This window comes from Eleutherodactylus coqui, chromosome 2 (assembly GCF_035609145.1).
Source record: "Eleutherodactylus coqui strain aEleCoq1 chromosome 2, aEleCoq1.hap1, whole genome shotgun sequence".
NCBI classification, from domain to species: domain Eukaryota; kingdom Metazoa; phylum Chordata; class Amphibia; order Anura; family Eleutherodactylidae; genus Eleutherodactylus; species Eleutherodactylus coqui.
Window position 1 is genome coordinate 182,132,998 of NC_089838.1, and position 26,595 is coordinate 182,159,592.

At 41.5% G+C, this 26,595-nt stretch overlaps 1 protein-coding gene across 1 annotated transcript in view; it reads right to left on the reverse strand.

Annotated features, from left to right (window-relative positions):
- SEMA3D (semaphorin 3D) overlaps window positions 1–26,595 on the reverse strand; it is a 173,890-nt gene that overhangs the window by 88,434 nt on the left and 58,861 nt on the right. The window contains exon 3 of the mRNA XM_066592015.1: window positions 12,332–12,495. Within this exon, the coding sequence (XP_066448112.1) occupies window positions 12,332–12,495 (164 nt within the window). The remainder of the gene's footprint in view (window positions 1–12,331; window positions 12,496–26,595) is intronic.

Genomic DNA, 26,595 nt, shown 5'->3' on the forward strand with positions numbered 1-26,595 from the left:
AAATTTTACATGTTATAATGGAGTATTTCAATTTCCTACAATTGATAAAAAATATACTGTGAATAATCTATTTGCAGAAGATGCTGTACTCATTGCTTTCATTTAGTTTATTGTTGAGCAGAGAGGATGACATATATTAACTGAAGCATTAATGTCCATGTTAGAATGCATGCGTCTTACCGATGACATCATCAGTGAAGTACATGCTTATCATATATCAAAGAGTATTAGTAAAGCCATTCCCACCACCTTAAGAGCATCTGTTCTGAAAAGATTACTGTATGTTTATAAAATCCCTCTTGCAACAAATGTGATATTGAACATAACCAACCACAGAACTAAGTAGCTATCAGAAAGAAAAAAGTAACAGTTACATGGGCTGGCAGACAAAATCAATACTTGTTGTAGGCTTCATGTCTTAAGGATTTTGAGAAAACAGTTGTTAATTGGACAATAGTTGACAAACGCAATATTTATTCTTACTCCTTTTTTACCTTCTGCATGGATTAATGATATCAATATTTTATTTTACACATATCTGAAAAACAGTGCCCAGTCATGAGCTATTGATGGCCTATATTCAATAACAGATCGATCGAGGTCTGCCACTAAGGACCCCTGACAATCAGCTATTCGCTGGGACCACTGCACATCAGTACTGAGCTATTTCTGTTGGAAGCAGACAGCTTAATCCCCGTTGCAGTATGCCAGCTTGGTATTGTAGGCCAAGTTCCTATTGAAATGAATGGCAACTTGGACTGCAATACCAAGCCAGGCCACTACAGTGGGATTGGAGCGGTCTGTTTTTGTTGGAAATCAGCTTCATGTCCAAGGCCAGTGCCTGGGAAACAGCCGATGTGCTATTTATGGTCTATCCCAAGCATAGACAATCAATAGCTTATAACTGGAGAACCCCTTTAGCAACATAGAAAACTGTAGACTACTTGTGAATGAAGAATTGCTTTGTGTCACAGCAGCCCTTTTAATCATAACTATAATTTTAATTCATAGTACATATATCTATTAACGACTGTAAACACAATATCAAAATCACTTTATACTTTTCAAACACGTAAATTAAAAATATAGAGAAAAATAGTTGACTCATCTGTAAAATGGGCCTGAAAAACAATGTGGTGCTTTTGAAAAAAAATGCATACGTGTATAAAAAAGGCACCAAAAAGTTGTAAAAATGCATGAAATTCATGGCTTATTTACAAGCTACAAGAAACCACTGCAACAATAGTATAAAGTAAGTGTGAATTTAGCATGAAGTTACCCTGACAGGTACTGATCAACATGAATCAGATAGACATAAGGCAGTAAATGAACATGAGATGGAGCTCCATTCCATAATTTCCTATGGAAATTACTATGGAGAACCATTGTATCCATATGTTGACAGAAACATAACACTATATTTCTCCAAATAAAAGTTGTTGATGGATCGGCATCTCTTTTTAGTAGTCTATGGCAGCCTACAATATCATTTTATAGTGGGAGCTTTGAAACCCCATTTGTTTCCTCAGTTGTTTAGAGCTTTGATGTGGAACATCTGTTTCCTGAATTATCCATGCCAATGTCTGCTGATCAGGCTATGCACCAAACCAAGACTCATTCCGCTTTTCTAATTATTTTTTAGGCTGGTTGAAGATTTAATTAGGAGCCTTATTTGTAATATGGCAAAAAAAAAACTTAAAAAGCAAATAACTAGGGAAGGATGGTTGTTGATGTGCCAAGGATGTCCCATAAACTGGGCAACACATGCTCAACAGGCAGGTGCAGCCTGAAAGTAAAAAGCAGTCCTGGCATACGGAGCGCATTGTTGTGAACTTGTGTATGTGTCTAACATTATGTTATTACAATCCGGTACATGTGTAGTTTCTGCGGCCCTTTACTGTTTTATTAAATCCAGGTGTGGACAGCTAAGTGTGAACAGCCATCAGGAAAACAAACCAGAAGCCAGATCTCCGATGCCCTGAAGCACACCTGCTCTTCCAACCCACTGTCAGCCTAATTAAATTGTCAGGACTAAGTTTTATAGGTAACAGTTGGCCTGCTGAAAAAATGGCCTGCTTCATTTACAACTAAAGTCAGGGCAGAGTAATATCGGCCCTCCATCATGATATTTGTGTAAGGAAGAATTCAATGGTAATCGTTAATCTGCAGTCACGTAACAAGCCGCATTAAAATGTACGTAAATGGGGTCTTACAAAGCCTCATTCACAAGCAACAGAGAAAAAATATGTAGTTAATTTTTTTAACTTTTCATTGGCCCATACAAATATCGGAATGTTCATGATGGAAAAGGTTATCAATTAATTAATATTATTGGTTTAACTGCAATTTACACAATGATTGCATCACCGATGGTTGAGGGCTCCTTCACATGGGTGCTGCGATTTTTGGCAGCCTGCGTCACAGACACAGCGCAGCTGAAAATCTCATGGACAGGAGACTGCCGCGACTAAATCGTGGCTGTCGTTTTAATGCCCATTCAGGCGGCTGGGCCTGCAAAGTATATACGGCTGGGCCTGGATACCGTCAGGCAGGGATAGCTCTGCTAAACTCCCATCTGTCCCCCTCTCCACCCTTGCCGGCTGACGGCAATGGGAGGGGGCGGGTTTGGGCAGGATCTTAGCAAAGCTAATGTGCAAATTTCCCGCCCCGCCCCCTCCCCTTGCAGGCAGCTGGCAAGGGGCGCATAGGGGGAGGGAGTTGAGCAGAGCCGCAGCTAAACTCCCTCCCACCTTCCTTTTCCGGCAGCTCTCATAGGCTCTCATAAGAGTCTATGGGATCGTCTGGCGCATTCTGGCCGAAAGATAGGTCCAGACCTATGTTTTCCAGCCGGCGTAAATAATGTCCAGACCTATCTTTTCTGTCTGGCATAAAAGCCGCTGGCCGGAATGCGCTCCGTATGTGCTATCTTTTCCAGTTGGCCGATTTTACCCACCGGAAAACTGCTCATCAGAATGGATGCAATGGAATCCAATGCATCAGATTATCATGATTTTGGCCAGCATTTTATTGCGGCAAAATTGTAATCAGCTAATACTTTGCTTTTACAATAGTTCAGTATGTCCAAAGCAAGGCAAAGATTATAACCTCAAGCTAATACAAACTGTACCAGAACTGGAGTAAACAGGCTTATACCTGAGACCGGAGAATATTACATTTTGATTTGAAGCACTTATTATAGTCCTTTCATTATAGTCCTTCAATGTGTGTTTTCTTAGCTCAAGCATAAGTTCCATACATACACGGTAGAATGTAATATGAAGTTGGCAAAGGAATAATATAACATGCAGAAGTCAATGCTGGTAGATGAGATAATTGTCTTTTTTTTATAAAGTTCCAGACTATTTTCATTATAAGCAAACTTTTACAACAAAGCAGTATTAACTTTTATGAACATCAAAGATTAAGGAAAAGGCTCTGACGTACGGTAAATGATGGTTAGAGCGGGCAGTAAATCAGTTGACTGCAGAGCTGAAAAGCCACTGTGGTACATATAGGAAAATGTAATGTCTGGAAGTTGATGCTACTATAAATATTTCACTACCAGAAATTGGCAATTGAGTTATTTTTCCTGTTTGAAACTTTCATTTTTTTTTCCTGTTCACAAAGTTTATTTGAATAGAAGTTACAGGAAATTTTAAGCAATTTTTATTGCAACGTATAGCAATTTTAATCAGTTTGATATAATATACACAATTCTTACACTTCACTGAAGCATATTTGTTTCTGGATGGGCTCAAGGCCCAAACATTGAACTGTGTGGTCTGCTGTAGAGACTCTCAGGTCAGATTCCTTACGCAAGATTTAAGTTAAATGAAATCATTCACCAGTGATTAAAGAAGTGCGGGTTTGTTTTAGGGATTTGGTACCCAGTTATTATCCCTGGGTATTACTGATGTTATTTAGGAACCACGTTTGGTTCATCAACTCTTGATTTTAATGCAGTGTACTTTGCAAACTTGTGTTTTTCTCATTATAAAGTGAAAGCGTAAGAGTGTTTGATGGAGACCAGTAAATGTGAAATAAATATGGAATGTTTTATGGGACAGCTACACATGGAAAATACAAGGCTGTAAAATCTCCTGCTATGAAATACTGAGTAGGAGAGAAAACAGGCTAAACATTTGTCTCGAACATTTACCAACGTGCTCAGTGCTGTCCTGTCTATATACAGTCATGTTGTGGCATCAGACAACTCTCAATGGCAGATGGTTGAACATTTCATAATTAACTAATGTCTGAGGGCTGCCAGGTACCCCAATGATCATTTTACACAGTTGGTTTTAGAACAAGATAATGTACATGCAGAAATGGATAACACATCGGGGCTGCCAGCAGCCCGTAAATTCCTGCGCAGTCCATAAAATAGGGCACTTTCTTATAGTGTCCAGGAAACTTTTTCTTTTAAAGTTTGGTATTGTGTAAGTGAGCAAATTGTGTCTGTCCTCAGCAAGAGCAATCACATAATCTTGTAGATATGATACCTTTTAGTGGCTGACAAAAAGACATGATACTATAGCGAGATTTCTTCTTCAGGCTTGATGGAAAAGAGGGATAGATAGATAGATAGATAGATAGATAGATAGATAGATAGATAGATAGATAGATAGATAGATAGATAGATAGATAGATAGATAGATAGATAGATATGAGATAGATAGATATGAGATAGATAGATAGATAGATAGATAGCCTGGTGACCCCCTAACACCAATTTAGGGACCATAAAACTTTTACATCCTTTATCAGTCTGGAGTACTTAACTAATTAATAGAAATGAGCGAGCATACTCGCTAAGGCAAACTACTCGAGCGAGTAGTGCCTTATTCGAGTACCTGCCCACTCGTCTCTAAAGATTCGGCTGCCGGCGGGGGGGCGGGAAGCGGCGGGGGAGAGCGGGGAGGAATGGAGAGGAGATCTCTCTCTCACTCTCTCCTCCCGCTCCCCCCTGCTCACTCCTGCAATTCACCGCTCTCCCGTGCCGGCAGCCGAATCTTTAGAGACGAGCGGGCAGGTACTCGAATAAGGCACTACTCGCTTGAGTAGTTTGCCTTAGCGAGTATGCTCACTCATCTCTACTAATTAAGTATTTACTCTTCTACTCATCCTGTTCTGGTATTGTCTTAAGTGCAAATTAATCCCACTATGTCTGTGCCTTTTCATATATACATGAGTATATGCCTCTTCGGATCTATTCCATTAAGCCTGAAGAAGAACTCGAAGTACGTCTCGAAGCTCACTATAACATCATGTATTTTTTAAGCCATTAAAAGGTATTATATCTACAAGATTACTTGGTTTCTCTTGCTAAGAACACACGCATTTTGAAATGTTGACATGTCCCTGAATTTCTTGAGGCTGGGGGTAGTTGAGCAGGTCATTGTGGTTTTATTTACCATTATCTTGCAGTTTAGTTTAGTACTGGCAATGTGTTTGCATCAGTATACTAGACTGTAGAAATGTATTGCTTATCTTTACCATTCATTATAGTTTCCAGTTTGTCCAAGAAAAATGTTGGCTGCCAGTGATTTTTTTCAAAAGTTGTCTAGAATTTAAAAACTTAGGTTGGCAACCCTGCTACACATAACAAAACAATTATATTAATATTGTTTATCTGGGTCTGTTACAACAAGTTAGGAAAATTCTGTAAGCTTTCAAGAATGATTAAATATGTTGAAATGCATGTAAATCACATTAGTATCCCTAAGAATATGCAGTTCACCAAAATCACTTTATTAAGTCAATGATAGTACATAAGAAACAGTACACATACTTTCAATGTGTGACAGTGTATCCATATGCAAGCCCTATATACACTAATTAATTTACATAACAATTCATCACTTACACTTCAGTGCTTATGCTTTGACATCACCCTCAATTGCATTTTTTACCATGTTGCCCCATGCACATACAGCTAGCGATGGGGGTCCTTAGTCGCTTTGTTTCAGCTTACTGAGACAAAAGGACTAGCAAGCGAATTTTCAGTAACTGTCAACAGGAGTTGTTCAATTCCTGAATGACTGCCTGTTTGCAGTGAATGGAGGCGGGCGGCCTGAAGAGATCTCCGGCATATTCTTCCTCCATTCACCATTGCTCTTATGTGAAAATGATAGTCATTGGGATGACTGTCCTGTATAAGGGCTTATTAACAGTGCCATATGCTGGGCGGTATGGAGCGTAGCTTCGCCTGAATGAGGGAGAGTTCTTCTCGCTCACCGGCAGTTTAAACTCCAGGCCAGAGCGAAGGAGTTTGAAAAAAGAGGCGGGAAGATAGTGGCTGCCCCATCTTCCCCACACGTGGTCTTCACTACATGTCCTATCTTTTCCAGGCTGTACAAATCACAAGGAGCTAGTGAAAACGAAACCACTGAAATCCCATAGAGATCAGTGGTTTTGCTTTCTCCCGTTATACTGCCATTATTATAATGGCCGTACAGGGCATAAATGTTTGTTGGTCTGAATCCACCCTAAAGGCAGCTTTAGTACAGCATGTGAATGCTGAGGGCACAGTTTGCCGGCCATCAATCCTAGGCTGGAAACTGAGGCCAATGTGCGAAAACTAAAGCATCAGTGCTGGAACAGTTGGGAATATAAGAGGGGAGCACTATGGGGGGTTTTGTTGCTCTTAGTTTTATTTTTCACTTTTGAATAACTCCTTTAATGAATAATGAGTATGGTATGCAGAGGCGAAGCCCAAAGAATGTTATGCTACCACGTTTATACCTGGGGCTACCATGGGAAAGTGAATTATTACAAAATATATTAAGAGCTCTTTAATGTACGTGAAATATTACATAGTAATATCTATGTGCCGTGTTCCATAAAATACTACATAGTAATAGCCATCTAGTTCCATTTCTCATGCGGCAGTGTTGATCCAAAGGAAGGGGAAAAAAACATCAGGATGACTTAGGTTATTTCACATAGGAGAGAAAATCTCGCGCAATTTTCGTCTGATGCAAGAGTCAGTAAAAAGCAGATTAAAAAGCCAATGATTTTCACTGGGTTCCTTCCCATTAGCAATTTTTTCACTCATGTGATGAGTGCGGCATGCTCTTTCTTTCTGTGATGTGCGTTTTCTTTTATCTCCCATGTTTCCCTATGGAGCCTCCTTTTATCGCATTGCAACACAACAAACTTGCGTTGTGATGTGATTTTAACATTAGAAAGTCCCATGGACTTTCAATAAAAAATCGTGGCAAAATTGCATGAAAAAAGACATGATTTTGCCGCGATTTTCTCATCACAGTCATCCGTGTGAAACAAGCCTTAGTCATAGAACATTTGTGTAAATCTAAATAATCAATCACAAACTCGGGGCTCATTCATATGACCATATGCGTAAATCTCACGCACGCTGTCATGTGCAGTGTGACTCGTATTGCTTTTATTCTTTAATTCCCCACTCTGTCTCAAAGCGGAGTTGCGTACATATCATTGTACATACGCAATGTATTGCATATGGACAGCGTTGCATACGCTGCCCATAGAAAAGACTAAGGTTTACGCTGCGTGATACGCCATGAAATAGAGAATCCTGCAATATTTTTCAGGCGTGTATCTACACACAGCATTTACACGCTAATGTGAATGGATCAATGAAAGTCCATGTACTTCCACTAACTCCATTTCCCGCATGTCACATAGCCGTGCATTGCGCCCTAAATACACGCCAAAATCATGGTTGCGTGAGCCCTTAATATGAACACTCCATTTAGACACAATGATTATCGCTCAAAATTCGCTCAAAAGCCATCTTTTGAGCAATATAATCGCTGTGTCTAAACGCGTGGCCATCGTGCACTATTAGTTTACTGCTGGCTTCAAGCCAGCTTGAAAATCATCCTGTGGTCTTATCAGAGCGCACGCTGACTTCTCTGCAGGATAGCACTGATAGTATTCTTTCAGCTATAGACCCACTGGAGAACAATGGAGCTGAATGCAGATAACAGACCTCCAGATGTTATCTGCACTCAGCTAAAGGCTTCATTTTTATGCTAATAAGTTACTAAGTAGCTGAGTAGCTACTTAGTAGTTTATGCAAAATGATCGCTCAAAACTGCCATTCAAGTTGTCTTTTGAATGAATTTTGAGCGATCATCTTTCCGTGTAAATGGGCCTTAATGTGGATGGTGATTTCCATGCAGGTGACTTCATACAATGGAAGAGATTCTTTAAAAATTGAAAGAGTTGGCCTGTCTGGTTGCTATGGACAAGCTATCGTCCCTTGTATTGGTCTTTATAAACGTCTCCTAATGTCTATATGGAAAGGCTGAACAAGTACATGGCAAAAGTAAAAGTCAGAGGCTGAACATACATTCTACTCACAAAGTACTGATCTATACACTTATATACTAATTCCCATCTAACGTAGAGATGGTTGCACCAAGTGAACTACTCCAGCTAACATAGTATTACATATGTTAAACTAGGATGGCATACTGCCAATGTAAGCACCTGTAAATTCATTTAATGAGCAGAATGCTACCTTTTGCTACTTCACTATAAATGCCATTTGGACATTGCCATCTCTTAACCGCATAGGAGATATATTGCTGTGCCGCGGTATGTTATAAGATGATAAATTATGCTGTTCTCTCATGAAGCAATCCAGACTCCCATCACTGAGGTAATCATTGGACAAAATGAAAAGTACATTTCATAAACCTGGCAATGCGTTTTATCATTAGTCTGCAGTAAACTACTTATGAGCATACCACTTGTCAGACAGTTTAATTACCAATTAAAGTCAACCAAGGGCCATGGAATTTTGTTTCACACATAAGGAACGTTTCATATGGGATGGAATTGGTCACATGACGCACCGCAAGCTGCGTAAGATCTGCACTAAGGCAACCTGTGGATTTTGATGAAGAATTGAAAATGGCTTAAAACGTACTTGCAATTCCACATCAAAATCTGAACCTGGTGATTTTGTTGTGGAATTCTGCAGCTGCGAATTTGACTGCATCCTGTGGATGTAATTCCATCCTGTGTGAAAGGTCCCTAAGGGTGCATTTAGACACAAAGATGATCGCTCAAAAGATGGCTTCTGAGCGATCATTTTGCATAAAACTTCTACTTGGTACTAATGCCTATTAGTACCAATTAGCAGCCAGTGAGCCACTGGGAGCTGTGTTCAGAGAACAGACTACCCGCTGTTCTCTGAATAAATTCCCTTTGTTCTGCCACGGGGTTGACAGCTGAGACAATGTAATCAGTGCTCCCCGGCGTGCGGTCCATCTTATCAGCTGTTCTGCCAAACAATGGATTTCATGCTGAACTAAAATTCATTCGGCAGAAAACTGAAAGATGGGCACATTTACACCCAACTATTATCACTCAGAAGATGGCTTTTGAGCGAATTTTGAGCGATAATCATTGTGTCTAAATGGACCTTAAATGTCTTGTCTTTGACAGTTGATTGTTGATATAAAGCTGGCTGAACATACCTCATATTTACCATAGGATCAGTCCCACTCATAAACCTTCTGGACTATGTACAATGTTGCAACCATTTGTTTCATTGCCTCAATTGCATGTGCCAAAAAATAAAGCAGCTTTGAACACAGTATTGATTGTAATCAAATATGAGACAAATGGAAGAAAGTGTGACTGCACATGGCTTACAGTCTGGAACCAAAGAAATACATAAATCTGCATGGTAGCTGTATACACTATTAGGGCAAAAACACATGGGTGTATGCGCAGCTACACTCACCACTACGGAGGGTAGTTATGCATGAACCAGGTTTTATTTTTCGCAAAAGTTTAAGAAAAACCCTGCTTGAAGTATAAACTACGTGCAAGAAAGATAGGGCAAGTCCTATCTTCTCTCGCCCATACTATTAACGAACGAGAATACCACTAATGAAAACGAAACCATTAAAAACAATGGTTTTGTTTCATCCTGTAATGCAGCTGTGATTTTCACAGCCACATAATGTGACTAAATCACACCCATCCGAAGAAGCCCTGATGACTCCTTCGCACAGGTGTATGCACTACTATGTTCGCTGCTATAGAGCGTAGTTGCTCATGAACAAGTTAAATAGTTTTTTTACCCTTCAAACTCCACGCTACTCCATGCTCATATTCCACAAGAGTTTTAAAAAAAGCGAGAATATAGTTCCTGCGATATCTATCTAGCACGTAGGATTAACCATTGAGAATCCCGATAGTGGAAACTAATCCTCTGAAATCAATGGTTTCGTTTTGTCTCGTTTTTCATCCGTTTTGAAAATCACAGCCACAAAATCATGGCCGTCTGAGGAAGCCCTTAGCAAGTTTATTAGTACAATTACTTCATGCTTCATTCTCGATGCAGTGGCGACACTGTGCACAACCTTTAGTAATGCTTAGACTTTTACAAAAGCATTCCCTCCATATGTGGTTATATAGCTGCCTGCCTGACAAGTTTCTGATTACACACAGTAATGTCTGCAAACTGCTGCTGATCTGTTTCAAGCCCCTCAAAATGTCCCAGTTTGAGTAATAATCTATATAAGTGCACATAAGACAGAGGGGTCTTATGTATATTTAATATGCAATGCGTAAAACACAACTCTGGATTTACCAAGTCCAGATATAGAATATCCACAAATAGCTGGCAGCAGATGTCCCACTAGCGCTAGACACAGATGACACCGGCGCTTCCCATTGGTAGACTAGATTAGATTTCTGAATAGTATTTCTGTGCAATGAATGCATGATGAAGTAATTGACAGACTGGAGACGAAGGAAACTCTTGACATGCTTTCAGTTTTCTATTAGAGCTGGGTAATAAAGAAGGTTGTTCTGCACCCTCTAAGAACATTACTACTTGTGGTTACATAGAAGTTAGCAGATAAGACTCTTAATGTGTAATCATAAAAAATACAAATAATGCTAATTACTGGTAGAAATAGCCAATAGGTGACGACGTTTCTTAGTATGAGAACTGTTCAACCATCTGATATAATTTGGCTTAGCATCACTACAGGCACATACGTTATTCGTGTCTGCATACAATCGGAAGGAAACTGATCACATTTGTACAAGATATTCTAGTTTGGGGAGCAAGCTATCAAAAGTTGCTGTATATTCACTATAGTCCTAGCATATGTATATTTGGAAGGCTTTGCTCCCATTAGACTTTAGAAGCATGTTGACCATGTTGCACATGCTATGCCATATACAGGGGGTGGACAAGAATATGGAAACACCAAAGCTGTAGTCTGCTTCTTCTTCATCCCAACCCTACACAATGATCATCACCCTGTGTCACTCAACACACATTTCTGTCCATGTTGGTGTTTGTCACATGCAGTTTTTCCAGTCTTACTATGAAGATTATGACCGAATACAGTAACATAGTATGTTAGGCCAAAAAAGACACGTCCATCCAGTTCAGCCTATTAACCCCCAACATTGATCCAAAGGAAGGCAAAACAATCCCCAATGATGTAGAAGCCAATGTTACCCATTTAAGGGGAAAAAAATTCTTTTTGACGCCAATCTGGCAATCGGAATAATCCCTGGATCAATAACCCTTCTGAAGTTATTAATGATTATAATATATAATAATGTATCACTCAAGAAAGGCATCCAGGACCCTCTTGTACTCTTTTATGGAATCTGTCATCACTACATCCTGAGGCAGAGAGTTCCATAGTCTCACTGCTCTTACAGTAAAGAACCCCCTTCTATGTTGGTGTAGAAACCTTCTTGGATACTGTGTCTTGTGATACAACAAAAACGTCTGCTACCTTTTTCACAGAGTCACCTACCATATGGGCCCCAACAATTTCACCACGTTGGAATTCCGTCAGCTCTACCATGATTCCCTCACAACTGCAGAGAATGCTGTCTCGAAGACAAATGATGCTTACCACGTATTAGCACTGTTATACAGATTATTGCATCATGCAACAACTTCAGCACCACCTACAGTAGTACACATGTATGGATCCCGGACCATTAAGAGGGATCCGCATGGGATTTTCATCATTAGCACTGAAATACACACATAAAACACGCTCATGAGGATGAATCCGTTGACATCAATGGGTTCCATTCTCTGTGTTTTCCGTGTGTATATTTGACAAGATGTATTGATACATGTGACATACAGTATATAGGAATATCCCGCAAGCTGTATTATCACACGTGTGTTTATATCTAGCAAGAAAGCTCAGTGTCAGACTGTGTACATAAAGTTCATATAACACAGCTTAGCATCCACTGGAGGTGCACACTAGGAAGTAACTGCATTGTAAAAAATGTTTGAAAAGACATTTATCAAAAAGAACAGTGTTATAAACACACCAACCTTTCTTATATTTTTGTTTACATCAACCAGATTGAGCATATAGATGTAATCCTTGGCTCCAAGGAACAGTCGACTCCTCTCTTCATCAAGCAGCAGGGTTTGAAAACCCAGGCTTTCAGATGGTGACTCCAGAAACGGGATACAGCTGTTTGACGAGAGCAAGTCTGTGGGAAAAGCAAAGAAATCTTTAGAAAAATATTGTTTACTCCTAAGGCTACATTCACAGTGGTTTTTCTTTTAACTTATTCTATAGATGTGTGATCTTGTGGGATTTTACATTTGAAAGATATTGACCAACTCATGATTTTTTGTATAAATTGTCAAATGTACAATCCATTGATCTCAGTGTGAGTTCAATAGAGTACAGATTGGGCATCTGATGCAAAGACTGCATAATTTATCCAATCCCTGCCAAATGAAAATCTAGCTTTACATGTCTAAAATAGATGTTAGTGTGAACCTATTCCACAAAGTCTCAATGAAGGTTAAAAGTCGGAAAACTGAATAACCTGTTTCACATCAGTCTACCAAAATGCATTTAAGATTCCTATTTTTGTTTCTACTGCTGTATACACTCTTCAGAAATCAGGGCTTTCATTAGTCAACCTTAAAGACACATATAAAACTTTTGTGACTCAGTTCCAAACTGTCAACACTTCAACCTGTTTAGAGGGTCTTATGTCTAAAGATGGAGTTCTCTGATATTGATTTCTCCATTCTGCAATCACATTATAACTTTAATTACATGAAGGGCTGTCACAATGTAGAAGGATCAGCCTTATTCTCATTTGCACAAGGAAAGACTAGAAGCAATGGGATGAAACTGAAAGGGAGGAGTCACAGATTAGATATTAGTAAAAACTTTCTGACAGTGAGGGTGATCAATGAGTGGAACAGGTCACCACGGGAGGTGGTGAGTTCTCCTTCAATGGAAGTGTTGAAACAAAGGCTGGACACACATCTGTCTGGGATGATTTAGTGAATCCTGCACTGAGGAGGAAGTTAGACCCGATGACCCTGGAGGTCCCTTCTAACTCAATGGTTCCTTGGCTCTGGAACTTCAGCCCTAATTAGACAGTGGGACACAGATCTTGGGAAAAAATTTCAGGCCCAGGAGTAGCTTGCATTTTTATTAGATCCCACAGTTTCTCAAGATGTATCTGCATATTGGACATATCTTTCCTTGCAACTGATCAGACTTGCAAGTTTGAATCTCTGTTTGAAATGTGAGCAGGACAGAGGTCTCTATCACATATTTTTTGGTCTTGCCCCAAAGTCCAACCCTTTTGGAAAGAGTTGGAGAGCCATATTAAAATAATCTGTACACCCTCTAGTCAGCTAACACTTGAATCTGTTCTGCTTTGGCTCTCTGATTCCAGCTGGATTCCGAGGAAAAACAGATTTAACCATTAAACTGATATAAGCAGCAAGACTAGTGATTCATCGGAGTTGGAAGAGGAAAGAACCTCTCGTGATGTTTGCCTTTTATTATTCCATACATTTTCATTAATAACCTTGGCACACAGGCAAGAGGTCTGATACTAGTTTCTGGCATACCTCCCTGTGAACATTGTCCCCACCCTTTCCCAGTTATCTGTTCCTGGTTACCCACCTGTTTACTGACTGCCTGTATATTCCAACTCAACTTCTCAGCAGACATAATTCAAAAACTTTCACTTACATCTACTATATGCTCACATGTAATGTTATCATATACTTCTTTATGTTAATTTGTACTGCTTCAGAGCTGCATAAGCTGGTTTGATGTTCATGTTTCCTTCAATAAAAATACTTTTGATAAAGAGATCTGGGGCTTTCTATATACGAAAAAATCCAATTCGGGAACCAAAAGGACTTATGTGAAAAACTTCTGTTTTATTTCAAATCGTGCTCAATCACAGGATAACATCAGAGAATGCATTTCAGTTCTACACGAATCTTGCTACTCCAAAATAAGCCCTACCTTGATTTTTCATGATTTTTGAGGAGACTTGAAATATGTCATAACCCAAAAATAAGCCCTAGCTGCATTACATTAAAAAAAAAGGAATACGTTACCTAGTAGGCTCAGACCACATCCCTCCCGCTACTCTGCTGAGCTCCAGAGCTTTGCCACGCTTCTTGCAGTCCTTGTCCACCATCAGAAAATCACTTCCAGGTTACAGGAATCATAAATCTTATCTCCAGGAAGTGATGGCTCTGATCAGTACTCAAGCGCCGCTCAGCCAATCAATGCAGTGCTCGCTGAACCAACACGGCGGCAGTGATTGGTTCTTCAACCACTGCATTGATTAGCTAAACAGCAGTTGAAGAACCAATCACAGCCATCGCGTTGTAGAGGCGGCATTAATGAATTGGTTGAGCAATGACAGTGATTGGCCAATTTGAAAATCACGCCTCCACAATGCGATGGCTGTAATTGGTTCTTTGACCGCTGCTCAGCTTGTTGGTTCAGTGAGTGCTGCATGGATTGGCTGAGCAGCGTTCGAGAACCAATCAGAGCCATCACTTCCTGGAGGCGGGATTTATGAATCCCCTTAACCAGGAAGTAATTTTCTGTTTGCAGCCGAGGATTGCAAGAAGTGTGGCTAAGCTCCGGAACACAACGGGAGGGACATACACCAAGCCTTGCTAGGTAAGTAAAATAAGACATTCCCTAAAAATAAGACCTAGCGCCTCTTTTGGGGAAAAAATTAATATAAGATATATGTTCCTATTACCCAAAGGATTTCTAAACCTATTGGATAAGGCAAGCTTAATTTTTAAAGTCAAGAATTAGAGATGAGCGAGCACCAAAATGCTCGGGTGCTCGTTACTCGGGACGAAATTTTCGCGATGCTCGAGGGTTCGTTTCGAGTAATGAACCCCATTGAAGTCAATGGGCGACTCGAGCATTTTTGTATATCGCCGATGCTCGCTAAGGTTTTCATTTGTGAAAATCGGGGCAATTCAAGAAAGTGATGGGAACGACACAGCAACGGATAGGGCAGGCGAGGGGCTACATGTTGGGCTGCATCTCAAGTTCCCAGGTCCCACTATTAAGCCACAATAGCGGCAAGAGTTGCCCCCCCCCCCCCCCCCCTGCACTGTCAGCATAAAGATCTTTCTCCTCTGCCATAGCTGTAACAGCTGTGGCAGAGAAGAATGATGTTTGCCCATTGAATTCAATGGAGCCATCAATACAGCAGGTTCCACTGAAAGCAATGGGCTGCCGGCGAGCGCGGGATGAATTGTCGGGAAGGGCTTAAATATATAAGCCCTTCCCTGCAATTCATCCAGAAATGTGTTACAATAAAAATATATACCGGCGTATAAGGCGACGGGGCGTATAAGACGACCCCCCAACTGTCACCTTATACGCCGGCAATACAGTGGAGCAAAGAATAAAAATCATTACTCACTTCACCGGTGCTTCTGCGGTGCTGCTGCAGGCTGTCGCGCCCTCCGGGTCCCTGGCAGAGCATTGCTTTCTGGACGCAGTGGTTGAAATCCCCGCCTCCAGAAACACACGTGCCTTCAGCCAATCACAGCCATTCAATGACATCATTGTCATTGGCTGTGATTGGCTGAAGGCACGTGTGTTTCTGGATGCGGGGATTTAAAGCCCTTCGTAGAGAAAGCAATCCTCTGCCGGGAACCAGGAGGGAGCGACAGCCTGCAGCAGCGGCGCAGAACACCAGGAGAAGTGAGTAATGATTTTTATTCTTTGCTCCACTGTATTGCCGGCGTATAAGGTGACAGTTGGGGGGTCGTCTTATACGCCCCGTCGCCTTATACGCCGGTATATATTTTTATTGTAACACATTTCTGGATGAATTGCAGGGAAGGGCTTATATATTTAAGCCCTTCCCGACAATTCATCCTGCGCTCGCCGGCAGCCCATTGCTTTCAGTGGAACCTGCTATATTGCCGGCTCCATTGAATTCAATGGGCAAACATCGTTCTTCTCTGCCACAGCTGTTACAGCTGTGGCAGAGAAGAATGATTTGTCTTCTATATGTTCTCAATGGGGTCGGCGCTGCTGCCGCCGGCCCCATTGAGCGCATATAGAGAAGAGAACAGAAATCGCAGATCGCACATAGGTGCGATCTGCAATTTCTATGGCCTAAGAAGGACCGTTGGGGTTCTTGAAGCCTAAAATCACTCCTAACGCTCTCCCTATAGCAGCTCCGGCACCAACAACACTTTCCCTGAACTATGTCAGAACGCATCTGTGGCGAGCCGCGGGAGGGGCAGATTTCAATACTCGGGTGACACCTAATCTCGCCAGCCACTCACTGCAGGGGGGTGGTATAGGGCTGGAACGTTGCAGGGGGAAGTTGTAATGCCTTCCCTGTCTTTCTATTGGCCAGAAAAGCGCGCAAATTTGTCAGGGAAGAAAATGAAAGTAACCCGAACATCGCGTGGTACTCGTTACGAGTAACGAGCATCTCGAACACCCTAATACTCGACCGAGTATCAAGGTCGGACGAGTATGCTCGCTCATCTCTATCAAGAATGTATCCTAAAGGAAGGTAAGGTGCATCAAACCTGTGTGATCCTGTCATGAAAATAAAAAAAAGCATGCAGATTATTCTAGAAAAAAACTGAAACATCTTAAATCTGCTCATTTATATAAAAGGAAATATACATATTGACAGTTCTGCTTGTCAAGGGACTATCCCACTACTAAACATTGAAAAGACAGGTCTTGTGAACATTTGCAGAACAGGGTTCTTTCTGGATTTTTTGGGGTATGTTCATGGAGCAGGAGTGAGGTGTAACATGCCCTACAACTTGGTACTTGTTGGGAGGTAAAAGAAATTGCCATTTTCATATTCAGTCTCAACTAACATCTGTACACTGCTCTTGTACATACGAAAGAATAGAAACAATACATCCTCCAAAAAAGTTAAGAAATATGTGAACACGTTGCACGTCACGACTGACCAGCGTATTCCTATACAGCCAGTGTCTAAGTAACATATCATAATGACATTTGCTCTGCACATCCAACTTAAACATGGGATAGATTTGTTTTGTGAAATTGAGATTGCAGCTTTGATGAGTTCCGAGAAATATTAGCTCAGAAACAGACAAATGTCTGTATAAGGCCAGAAACAGCCATTCTTGTCACTACAAGCTCTTGAGCAATCTTGGGTTTATGTGTTCGTTTCCAACAAATATCCCCAAAGTCAGCTGTGGAGAGGTGAAAACGAGGGTCAGCCAGTACTACTTCACAATATCTAAATAAACAAAAAACAAATAAATACGTATTTGTTAATGTTAATTCTAGAAGATGCAAGCTACAACACAAGTTTAAGGATCAGCGTGCTTTTTCTTATCTAAACATATATCAAATATAAACTGTGCCTGTGATTAAGAGCCATATAACAAATCAAGAGCATCTTCATTATTTTATTTTCATTACTCTGGATCCTTACGCAGGAGAGCTGCTTTAGTTGTCCTTATGCCTGCAGAAAGGACATAATAGAAACCAAATGGTTACTGACAGAAGCACAAATTAACCCCTTAGGGTGAATGCCCACGGACGGAATCGCTACGCGTTTACCGCTGCGGAAAAACGCGCATAAATTCCGCAGCTATTAGGTTCTGATAGCGTTTCTGCCTGCCAATGCTCATATGTGGGATTGTACTACAGATTTCCGCAGCAGGAAATAAATCGCAGCATGTTCTATTTGTTGTGGATTTACGCCGCCGGAGGTCTCCATTAATATAGTATTAATGGAGAACGCAGAAATCCGTGGCGGAATTCCGCGATCACTCACAGGCACCAGTGTTTTTAAGGCCTCCTTCCCACGAACGGATTTCCGCCGCGTAATTCGCGGCGAAAATCCGCTGCGTTGCCCGCAGCTATTAGGTTCTATTGAACCTAATAGCACAATGCTCACGATGCGTAATTCCACCGCGGAATTACGCACCGCGATTTCTCCCGTCCTCACCCGCAGCATGCTCTATTTTCTGCGGGTGAGGACGGGCTGTACGCACTGACGGCTTCCATTGCAGTCAATGGAAGCCGTCCATTCACGCTATCTCCCGCTGTAACCAGCGGGAGATAGCGTGAAAAAACGCTTTCCCGCCCACCGCCGAGCGTCATATGACGCCAAATGACGCGGTCCGGCCGCGTCACGTGACACGGCCGGTCGTGCACGTGACACGGCTGGTGACGCGAGGGCGGTGGGCGGTGACGGGCGGTGACGCGCGGCGGTGGGCGGGGAAGCGATTTCACGCTATCTCCCGCAGGTAAGTATAGGGGCTCTGGGGGGCGCCGTGACGGGCTTCGCAGCGGAATATTACGCTGCGGAGCCCGTCACGCTCGTGGGAAGGAGCCCTAAACACGGCACCCCCGCACCGTGAATTCACAGGCGTATCCCGCGACGCTCGTAGGCATGAGCCCTTAAGGATCAGGCTGTTTTGTACCTTAAGGACCAGACACTTTTAAGGGATTTTACCCATGTGATAGTTTTAGTGCCCTATTTTCTTTTACCAAAATAATTTTTCTTCCTTTTTTTTTTTTTCGTGACATATATTTTCACTGACTTTGTTTTCCGTGTTTTATTTTTATTGGGGGAAAAAGCTAAAAAAATAGATTTTTTTTTTACATTAAAGGTGCCTACCCACTTGCGATTTTTTTTCCTGTGATGTTTTGCGTTTTTTCTCAAGAGCAATTAGTATAGAATGTGTTCTTGTCCATCTGGGTTTTTTTTTCCGTTTCGTGGGGTTTTTTCACATAGGAACTGTCAGTTGCATATGTGTCCTTATTTTTCTCTTAATGCACCCATGATTGTCAATGGAGGGCTGCAAAAAACGCCTTGGAAAACGTGCAAAAAACGCCGCGTTTTTCACGCGCGAAAATCGGCAACGCAAGTGGGTAGGCGCCCTTATAGTTATTTTTTTTTAAATGAGTATATTTACACTAAAAGTATAGGAATGTATAGGAATGGGTTCCTCATTTTGTTTTGGACGTTTTGATATAAAATATGTATAGTTTTATTTGACACTTTTACACTGTAGCTGGGGCATCCGTGGGAGCTCCAGTTACAGGGAAAACATCCCCCTTTAGTGACAATAGTCACTGGCAGAACTTATCAGGGTCTGCTACGAACCTGCAGCTCTACTGTAGCAGGGGATCCTGGCGGTCACGAGACTGCCAGCTTGCATAGTGAAAGTTATACTTACACTTCCACTCTTTAGTACATAGTGCTCACTGAGTACTACGGTATGTACTCCGGTTATCAGCTGTAAATAACAGCTAACAACCCGTCCTGCTTCTGATTGATTACAGAAGCAGGAGCTTTATTTAATCACCCGCCGTATTTTTACAATCAGTTGGGTTTAAAGCCCAGGACCAAGCGCCGTAAATTTACAGTGTTTGGTCCTTAATGGGTTAAAGGGGTTGTCCCGCGCCTAAACGGGTTTTTTTTTTTTCAATAGCCCCCCCGTTCGGCGCGAGACAAACCCGATGCAGGGGTTTAAAAAAAAAAAAACGGATAGTACTTACCCGAATCCCCGCGCTCCGGTGACTTCTTACTTACCTTGCGAAGATGGCCGCCGGGATCTTCACCCTCGGTGGACCGCAGGTCTTCTGTGCGGTCCATTGCCGATTCCAGCCTCCTGATTGGCTGGAATCGGCACACGTGACGGGGCGGAGCTACGAGGAGCAGCTCTCTGGCACGAGCGGCCCCATTCAGAAGGGAGAAGACCGGACTGCGCAAGCGCGTCTAATCGGGCGATTAGACGCTGAAAATTAGACGGCACCATGGAGACGAGGACGCTAGCAACGGAACAGGTAAGTGAATAACTTCTGTATGGCTCATAATTAATGCACAATGTACATTACAAAGTGCATTAATATGGCCATACAGAAGTGTATACCCCAACTTTGTTTCGCGGGACAACCCCTTTAAAGCTCTGGGGCCACAATGCGAAACCTTTAACAGGACCCCATCTTCCATGTGCCATTAATAATAGAGATGCCTTCTTATGTGGCACAGTAAGACAGACTGCGAGCCAACAGTCACTTTGCCACAGCTAAACATGGTGGGAACACCCGTGAAGATTAAGATCCCTGAGCTCAATGACAGGACTGCTCTAAGAGGTTTTGCAACTTGTTAGAAGGAAGTTTGTCCAACTCCAACATTTGTTGTTCTAGGGAGCCCATCCAACATTTAAAATTTTATGTAGTTTACATGAATCCAATACAATCTGCTCTGATCTACATTGTAGACTGCAACATAATAATTTACCTCAAAGTCAACATCATCATGGAACAAATATGGACAGATACAAATCCTCCCTGTGCTTGAAGGGCCCTATGGTGATTTGGAAAAACATGCCAATGATGGGTTAGACATTGCTCCCACTCATATACCTGGAGCTACTCCTTTACTAGCTCATCAGAGTAATAGGCCAATGCTTTGACACTATAACGCCCCACACTGATGACACTGACTCCTGATGTACTTCAATAACAAGTATATTTGAGGACGAATAAACCTGTCTTTTGCAAGTTTTATTAGTAAAAGGTATCACGTTTTTATAGAAATTGGCAATACATGTACCTGCTATTAATCTAACATTTTTTAAACTAAACACAGTGATTTGGGGAAAAAAGCCCTTTAACCTAAGTTTAGTCTGTTTACTTAAAATTTCCACGCTACAATTTTCCCTTAATTAGTGCTTTATTTCATTTACGAATTTATCACAGTTCTCAAGTCCTTCAGACGGACCACAAAAAATTCATTAGAGTTCATATTAGTCCAGATCTATCCATTATTCTTGGATTCCTGATTAATATTTAATAAGGAATGTGTTAGCTCCAGTTTGCACTCATCTAATGACAGATGTTTTAAAGGGAGCCAAGGCCCATAAGGTATTCATTAGGTCAAAAGAAAACTGTCCTTCTTAGATTTTCAGACATAGTAATGAAGCACAGATTAATGCCAAATCAATAAGTGACTATGTAAAATAGGGAGGTTGGCAAAGTCTATAAAGCCCTTTTTTCATCTGGGTTTCATCTGTTAAGAACTATCAAAGATTAGAGGATGATCAAAGTTATTTGAGAAAACAGAAATACATTACGCAGAGTAAATTTTAGATGGAACATGTAAAATGGATCTGCATTTTAGAACTTTGAAGTTTAAATCCAGATTTAAACCTGATTTTCTCACACATGCACACACATAGCGTTCAGCAATTCTTCTCATCTCATCTGGAAATGTAATGTTTTCGATTGCTGTATTTCAACCACTGTGCAATTGTTATTACAGTAAACATAATGAGAGGAACATGATGAGTGCGCCAAAACCAGATATCAACTATGCATTTTCTCTCTCCAAACAAAAAGTAGATAATAGTTTTTCCCCTCTAATACAGGATCAGTCTAATCCTACCAAAATGTAAGTATATTCAAGAAAAGGTATAGGAATACGGCCATCATAGTAGGTTCTCTTCACTGCTCACCCCGGTATCAGAATGAGAGCCTGCCACGCAGACTATGCCATGCTGTCAGAAATGGCACTTATATGCTGGCCCCTCATCACTTAAAGGGGTTGTCCCGCGGCAGCAAGTGGGTCTATACACTTCTGTATGGCCATAATAATGCACTTTGTAATGTACATTGTGCATTAATTATGAGCCATACAGAAGTTATAAAAAGTTTTTCACTTACCTGTTCCGTTGCTGGCGTCCTCGTCTCCATGGTTGCCGTCTAATTTTCGCCGTCTAAAATGGTCGAATGGCCAAATTAGACGCGCTTGCGCAGTCCGGGTCTTCTTATCTTCTCAATGGGGCTCCGTGTAGCTCCGCCCCGTCACGTGCCGATTCCAGCCAATCAGGAGGCTGGAATCGGCAATGGACCGCACAGAAGAGCTGCGGTCCACGGAGGAAGAAGATCCCGGCGGCCATCTTCAACCGGTAAGTATAGAAGTCACCGGAGCGTGGGGATTCAGGTAAGCGCTGTGCTGTTCTTTTTTTCAGTCCCTGCATCGGGGTTGTCTCGCGCCGAACGGGGGGGGGGGGGGGGGGGGGTTAAAAAAAAAAAAACGTTTTGGCGCGGGACAACCCCTTTAATGATGCACTGATCATGTCATATTAGAGGGTCACCAATTTTCCTAATGTCCTATGGGCTGGTAATGCGCTTACACATTACTGCAAGTGTTCCAAAAGAAGATGGGTCTCTCTCTCTTATTCCCTTTGGAGCCCGTTCTTGGAAATTAGAACCTTCATTTCCTTACAAGTAAATAGGCAAAAAGGCACAAACAGGCAAATCTGTGAATTTTAAATGATATATATCAGTGGTTTGTGGCTGAAGGCTTAGCCAACCTTAACTATGTATGAATCATGAAGTTGGACAGGGTGCCAACCGCCAACTTGTGGGGGGACAACTGAGGATTTAGGGTGGTGGTGATTGCCCCTCCTAGGGTCTCCTGACAGATGGCTTTCTTCCTTGATGGGGCAGCATCTTGAGGAGCTACATAAATCATCCTCTTCTTAGCTATGTCTCCTCCTCTCTGACTTAGAACATCGGAGGGGAGGAGAAAGAGTTGGGAGGAGTATGATTCATGAAGCTCATGCGTGAGTTTGATGCGTGAGTTTGCACTCATCTAATAATAGATGTTTTGAAGGGAGCCAAGGCCCATAAGGTATTCATTAGTTACAGGACTCAGGATATCCTTAACAGTAGAGAGGATCATCTGATAGTCCAACAAGCAAGAGCAGCTTCAACTGTTTTGTTGTCTAATATCCAGAGACAGCTGGCTCCATTGTTACTGGATCCCTGTGTCTTTCAGCACCATTTCTATGTGCTTGGCTGAAGGACATTTGCTATCATGGTGCCCATTATGTGCACTGCCTTTGACACTAACCGTCACCTCCATTTGCAGTGGTGTCGTGAATCATGGGTATAATGGATATAATCTCTATGGGTATTATTTACTCCCCTTTTTTTCTTTATATTACTTTATTTTCTATTTTTTGTTTCTGTGTCTTGTCCTCCCTGTCAGTCACTTATATTTACACTAAGATACTAACAACAGTAAGATACATAAATACAGCCAATCTTATTGTATCTTCAGGGTTTAGTTCAGTGTTTCCAAGTGTATTTGGATGAAGTAACATCAGTTTACTGGATTTACCATGTGTGGATCTGCTGTTGACTCTTTTTTCACTGTTTGCACTTTCAAAAAAATTGATGAAGGATTAAAAAGACTATGTACAATCACATCCAAATGTGTAGAGGCCACATTGTAGTGGGTACATAGAATCACAAATATGAGGCAGATTCATTTTAAGTATTGTCAATGAGCAGAGAAAAAGTCTTAAAATATAACTTTTATTCATGTACATTAAAAACTGATAAAACTCAGTGTCCTTTATTTAATACCCACATTGAATGCACTGAGGTAGTGTTGTTCACCCAACAACTCACCACCACACCAAGTGTTATGAAGTGGTGTTATATAACTGATAGCACACTACCATACATTCATAATACTGGATGCTGTAAAGTGATGTTCACCTGACAGCATACTGTTGGATGCTATAAAGTAGTTAGGTTCACTTAAAGGGGTTGTCTCGCGCCGAAACGGTTTTTTTTTTTCCATAACCCCCCCCCCCCCCCCGTTCAGCGCAGGACAAACCCAATGGATGTGTTAAAAAAAATATATATATATATATATTACTTACCCGAATCCCCGCTCTGCGACTTCTTCTTTCTTCCTACTTCTTCCTTCACCAAGATGGCCGCCGGGATCTTCACCCACGATGCACCGCGGGTCTTCTCCCATGGTGCATCGTGGGCTCTGTGCAGTCCATTGCCGATTCCAGCCTCCTGATTGGCTGGAATCGGCACACGTGATGGGGCGGAGCTATGATGACCAGCTCTCCGGCACGAGCGGCCCCATTCACCAGGCAGAAGACCGCACAGCGCAAGCGCGTCTAAAAACGCCAGAAGAAAGCGAAATTAGACGGAGCCATGGAGACGAGGACGCTAGCAACGGAGCAGGTAAGTGAATAACTTCTGTATGGCTCATATTTAATGCACGATGTACATTACAAAGTGCATTAATATGGCCATACAGAAGTGTATAACCCCACTTGCTTTCGCGAGACAACCCCTTTAATATAAAAGCCCATCCAAATCCTACAGGTTTTGATATAGCAATCACATAAGAGGTTCATTATGTCATCCATAGTAGAACAAATATGGGTTACTTCTATACTGGGAGGACTACTTAGGAGCACTGCTCAATGCATTGAGCGACGGCTTTCATACCAGGGGGACGATAGCAGAGGTAATTATAACACATCCATCCCTGGAACCAGCGGGTCACTTACTTTCAGTCCATAACCTTAGCTTATAGAGCTAAACGTAGGTGACAAGAGTCTCTAAGTCTTTTTCACTGCCCAGTGACAATAATTGGAATCTGAAGAAGAGAAACAATTGGTAGTGTTTTGGTTCGGTCGATTTTTTTCTTTTCTAATAATTATATGATATTTGGCCAGTATACAGTATTAACTTGTGACTTTGTTTCTAAACTTTGTCGGATTCAGCAAATGTCTTTTGATAAACTCAGCATGTTATCATCTCATCCTCCTTTGAAATTGAGAATGTAAAGTATTAGAGTAAGCAATTTGTAAATATGTAGAGATTTGATTGTCAGTGCAGCATAGCGGAGTTGTCATTTAATTGTATTGTCTACTTTCCAGGACTGTAAACAGAACGACTCTCATTTCTGCTGATACTTCAAAATAAATACAGCTGTTGTCACCCACTAATTACCAGCAGGCATCATGCTACTGTAAGGTCCCTCTGCTTGACCTCACAATAAGGGCTCACTCACATGGGCGTATGTGTCCTGCGTATTACGCACGTGAAGAAAATTGCAGCATGACCTATTTTGACGTGCTTAATATGCACCAATATAACCTATGCGGATTTAACATATGCAGCAAATATGCATGTATATGAGGATTAGCTGTGTACTGCGTATTCTACGCATGCATAATACAGCCATGTGAGAGAACCCTACAGCTGAATTGTGCTTGAAGATGGCATGTATCATTTGTGTTAGGCTAGTTCCACATGGACGAGGGTGACACCGGGCCGTGAATCACGGCCCAATATCGCCCTCACCATCCATGTGAAAGCTCTAGTTTCATGTGAAAACAGCCTCACATCACTGTGGGGAATCCCTTCATCCCCACCGTGGCTGTAACAGCTGCAGCAGAGGATTAAGGAGTTCTCTGGAGCTGCTACTGGCACCATTTAAAACAATGGGCGATATCACAGGAAAATAGGACATTCTGCAATGTGTCTATCTCGTATGGCGCAGAGTGTTAAGACACCAGAAATACAGTCCTAAGCTCTCGCTCATGACCTGAAGGTTGAAGGAATCCTGCATGGTTCAGGTAGCCGGCTCAAGGTTGACTCATCCTTCCAAGGTCGGTAAAATGAGTACCCAGCTTGGTGCGGGGTAATAAAAAAATGACCTGAAAGCACTGCAGAAGAAGTTGGCGCTATACAAATAACAAGATTTTTCTTTTTATAGCATTGCATCACAGTGCTATGCAGGAAAACATCGCTCATGTGTATGACCACATTCAAATGAACGGGTTCATATTTGTGCGTCTTGCACCGCACAAATCTCGCATGATTTTCTCAGCCGTGTGAAACCAACCTCAATCATGAATGTTCTTCATTACAGGCAAAAACTAATATGCAGTATGGGAAGTTGTCCTATGTATTTGTGAATATTATATATGCCTCCTACAAGGTCCTAGTCTTATAGCAACTGTGACTAATTAGTATCTAATGCAAATTTAATTTGGTCTTAGAAAGAATTGAGCAGCTGCACAAATAAATGTTTCAAGGATACAATGTTTATTTCTGCTAAGTTCACATTTATTAAAATATAACATGTGACTTAATTATGTGGCAGGGAACAGGTTCACAAAGAATCAATAAACAGTCTGAGACAAATACACTTCTTGGAGTAATGATTTTATTAGTATACTACTTTTATTTAAAACACTCTCATGATGCTTTTCTAAAAGGACAGCAAAGATTTCACTTGTTTCATTAATGTCAGCTTTAATATTGCCCAGCTGGAATCTTCTATGCCTTGGCCAAAAGAAAGACAACACATTAAAGCTACTTTCGGTATGGTGATGTCTTCTTAACAATCTGGCAAAGTTCCATAGAAGATATCATTGTTTTCTTATACGCAATGCATTCCTCTGCAGAAGGTTTTAATTATGAGTTT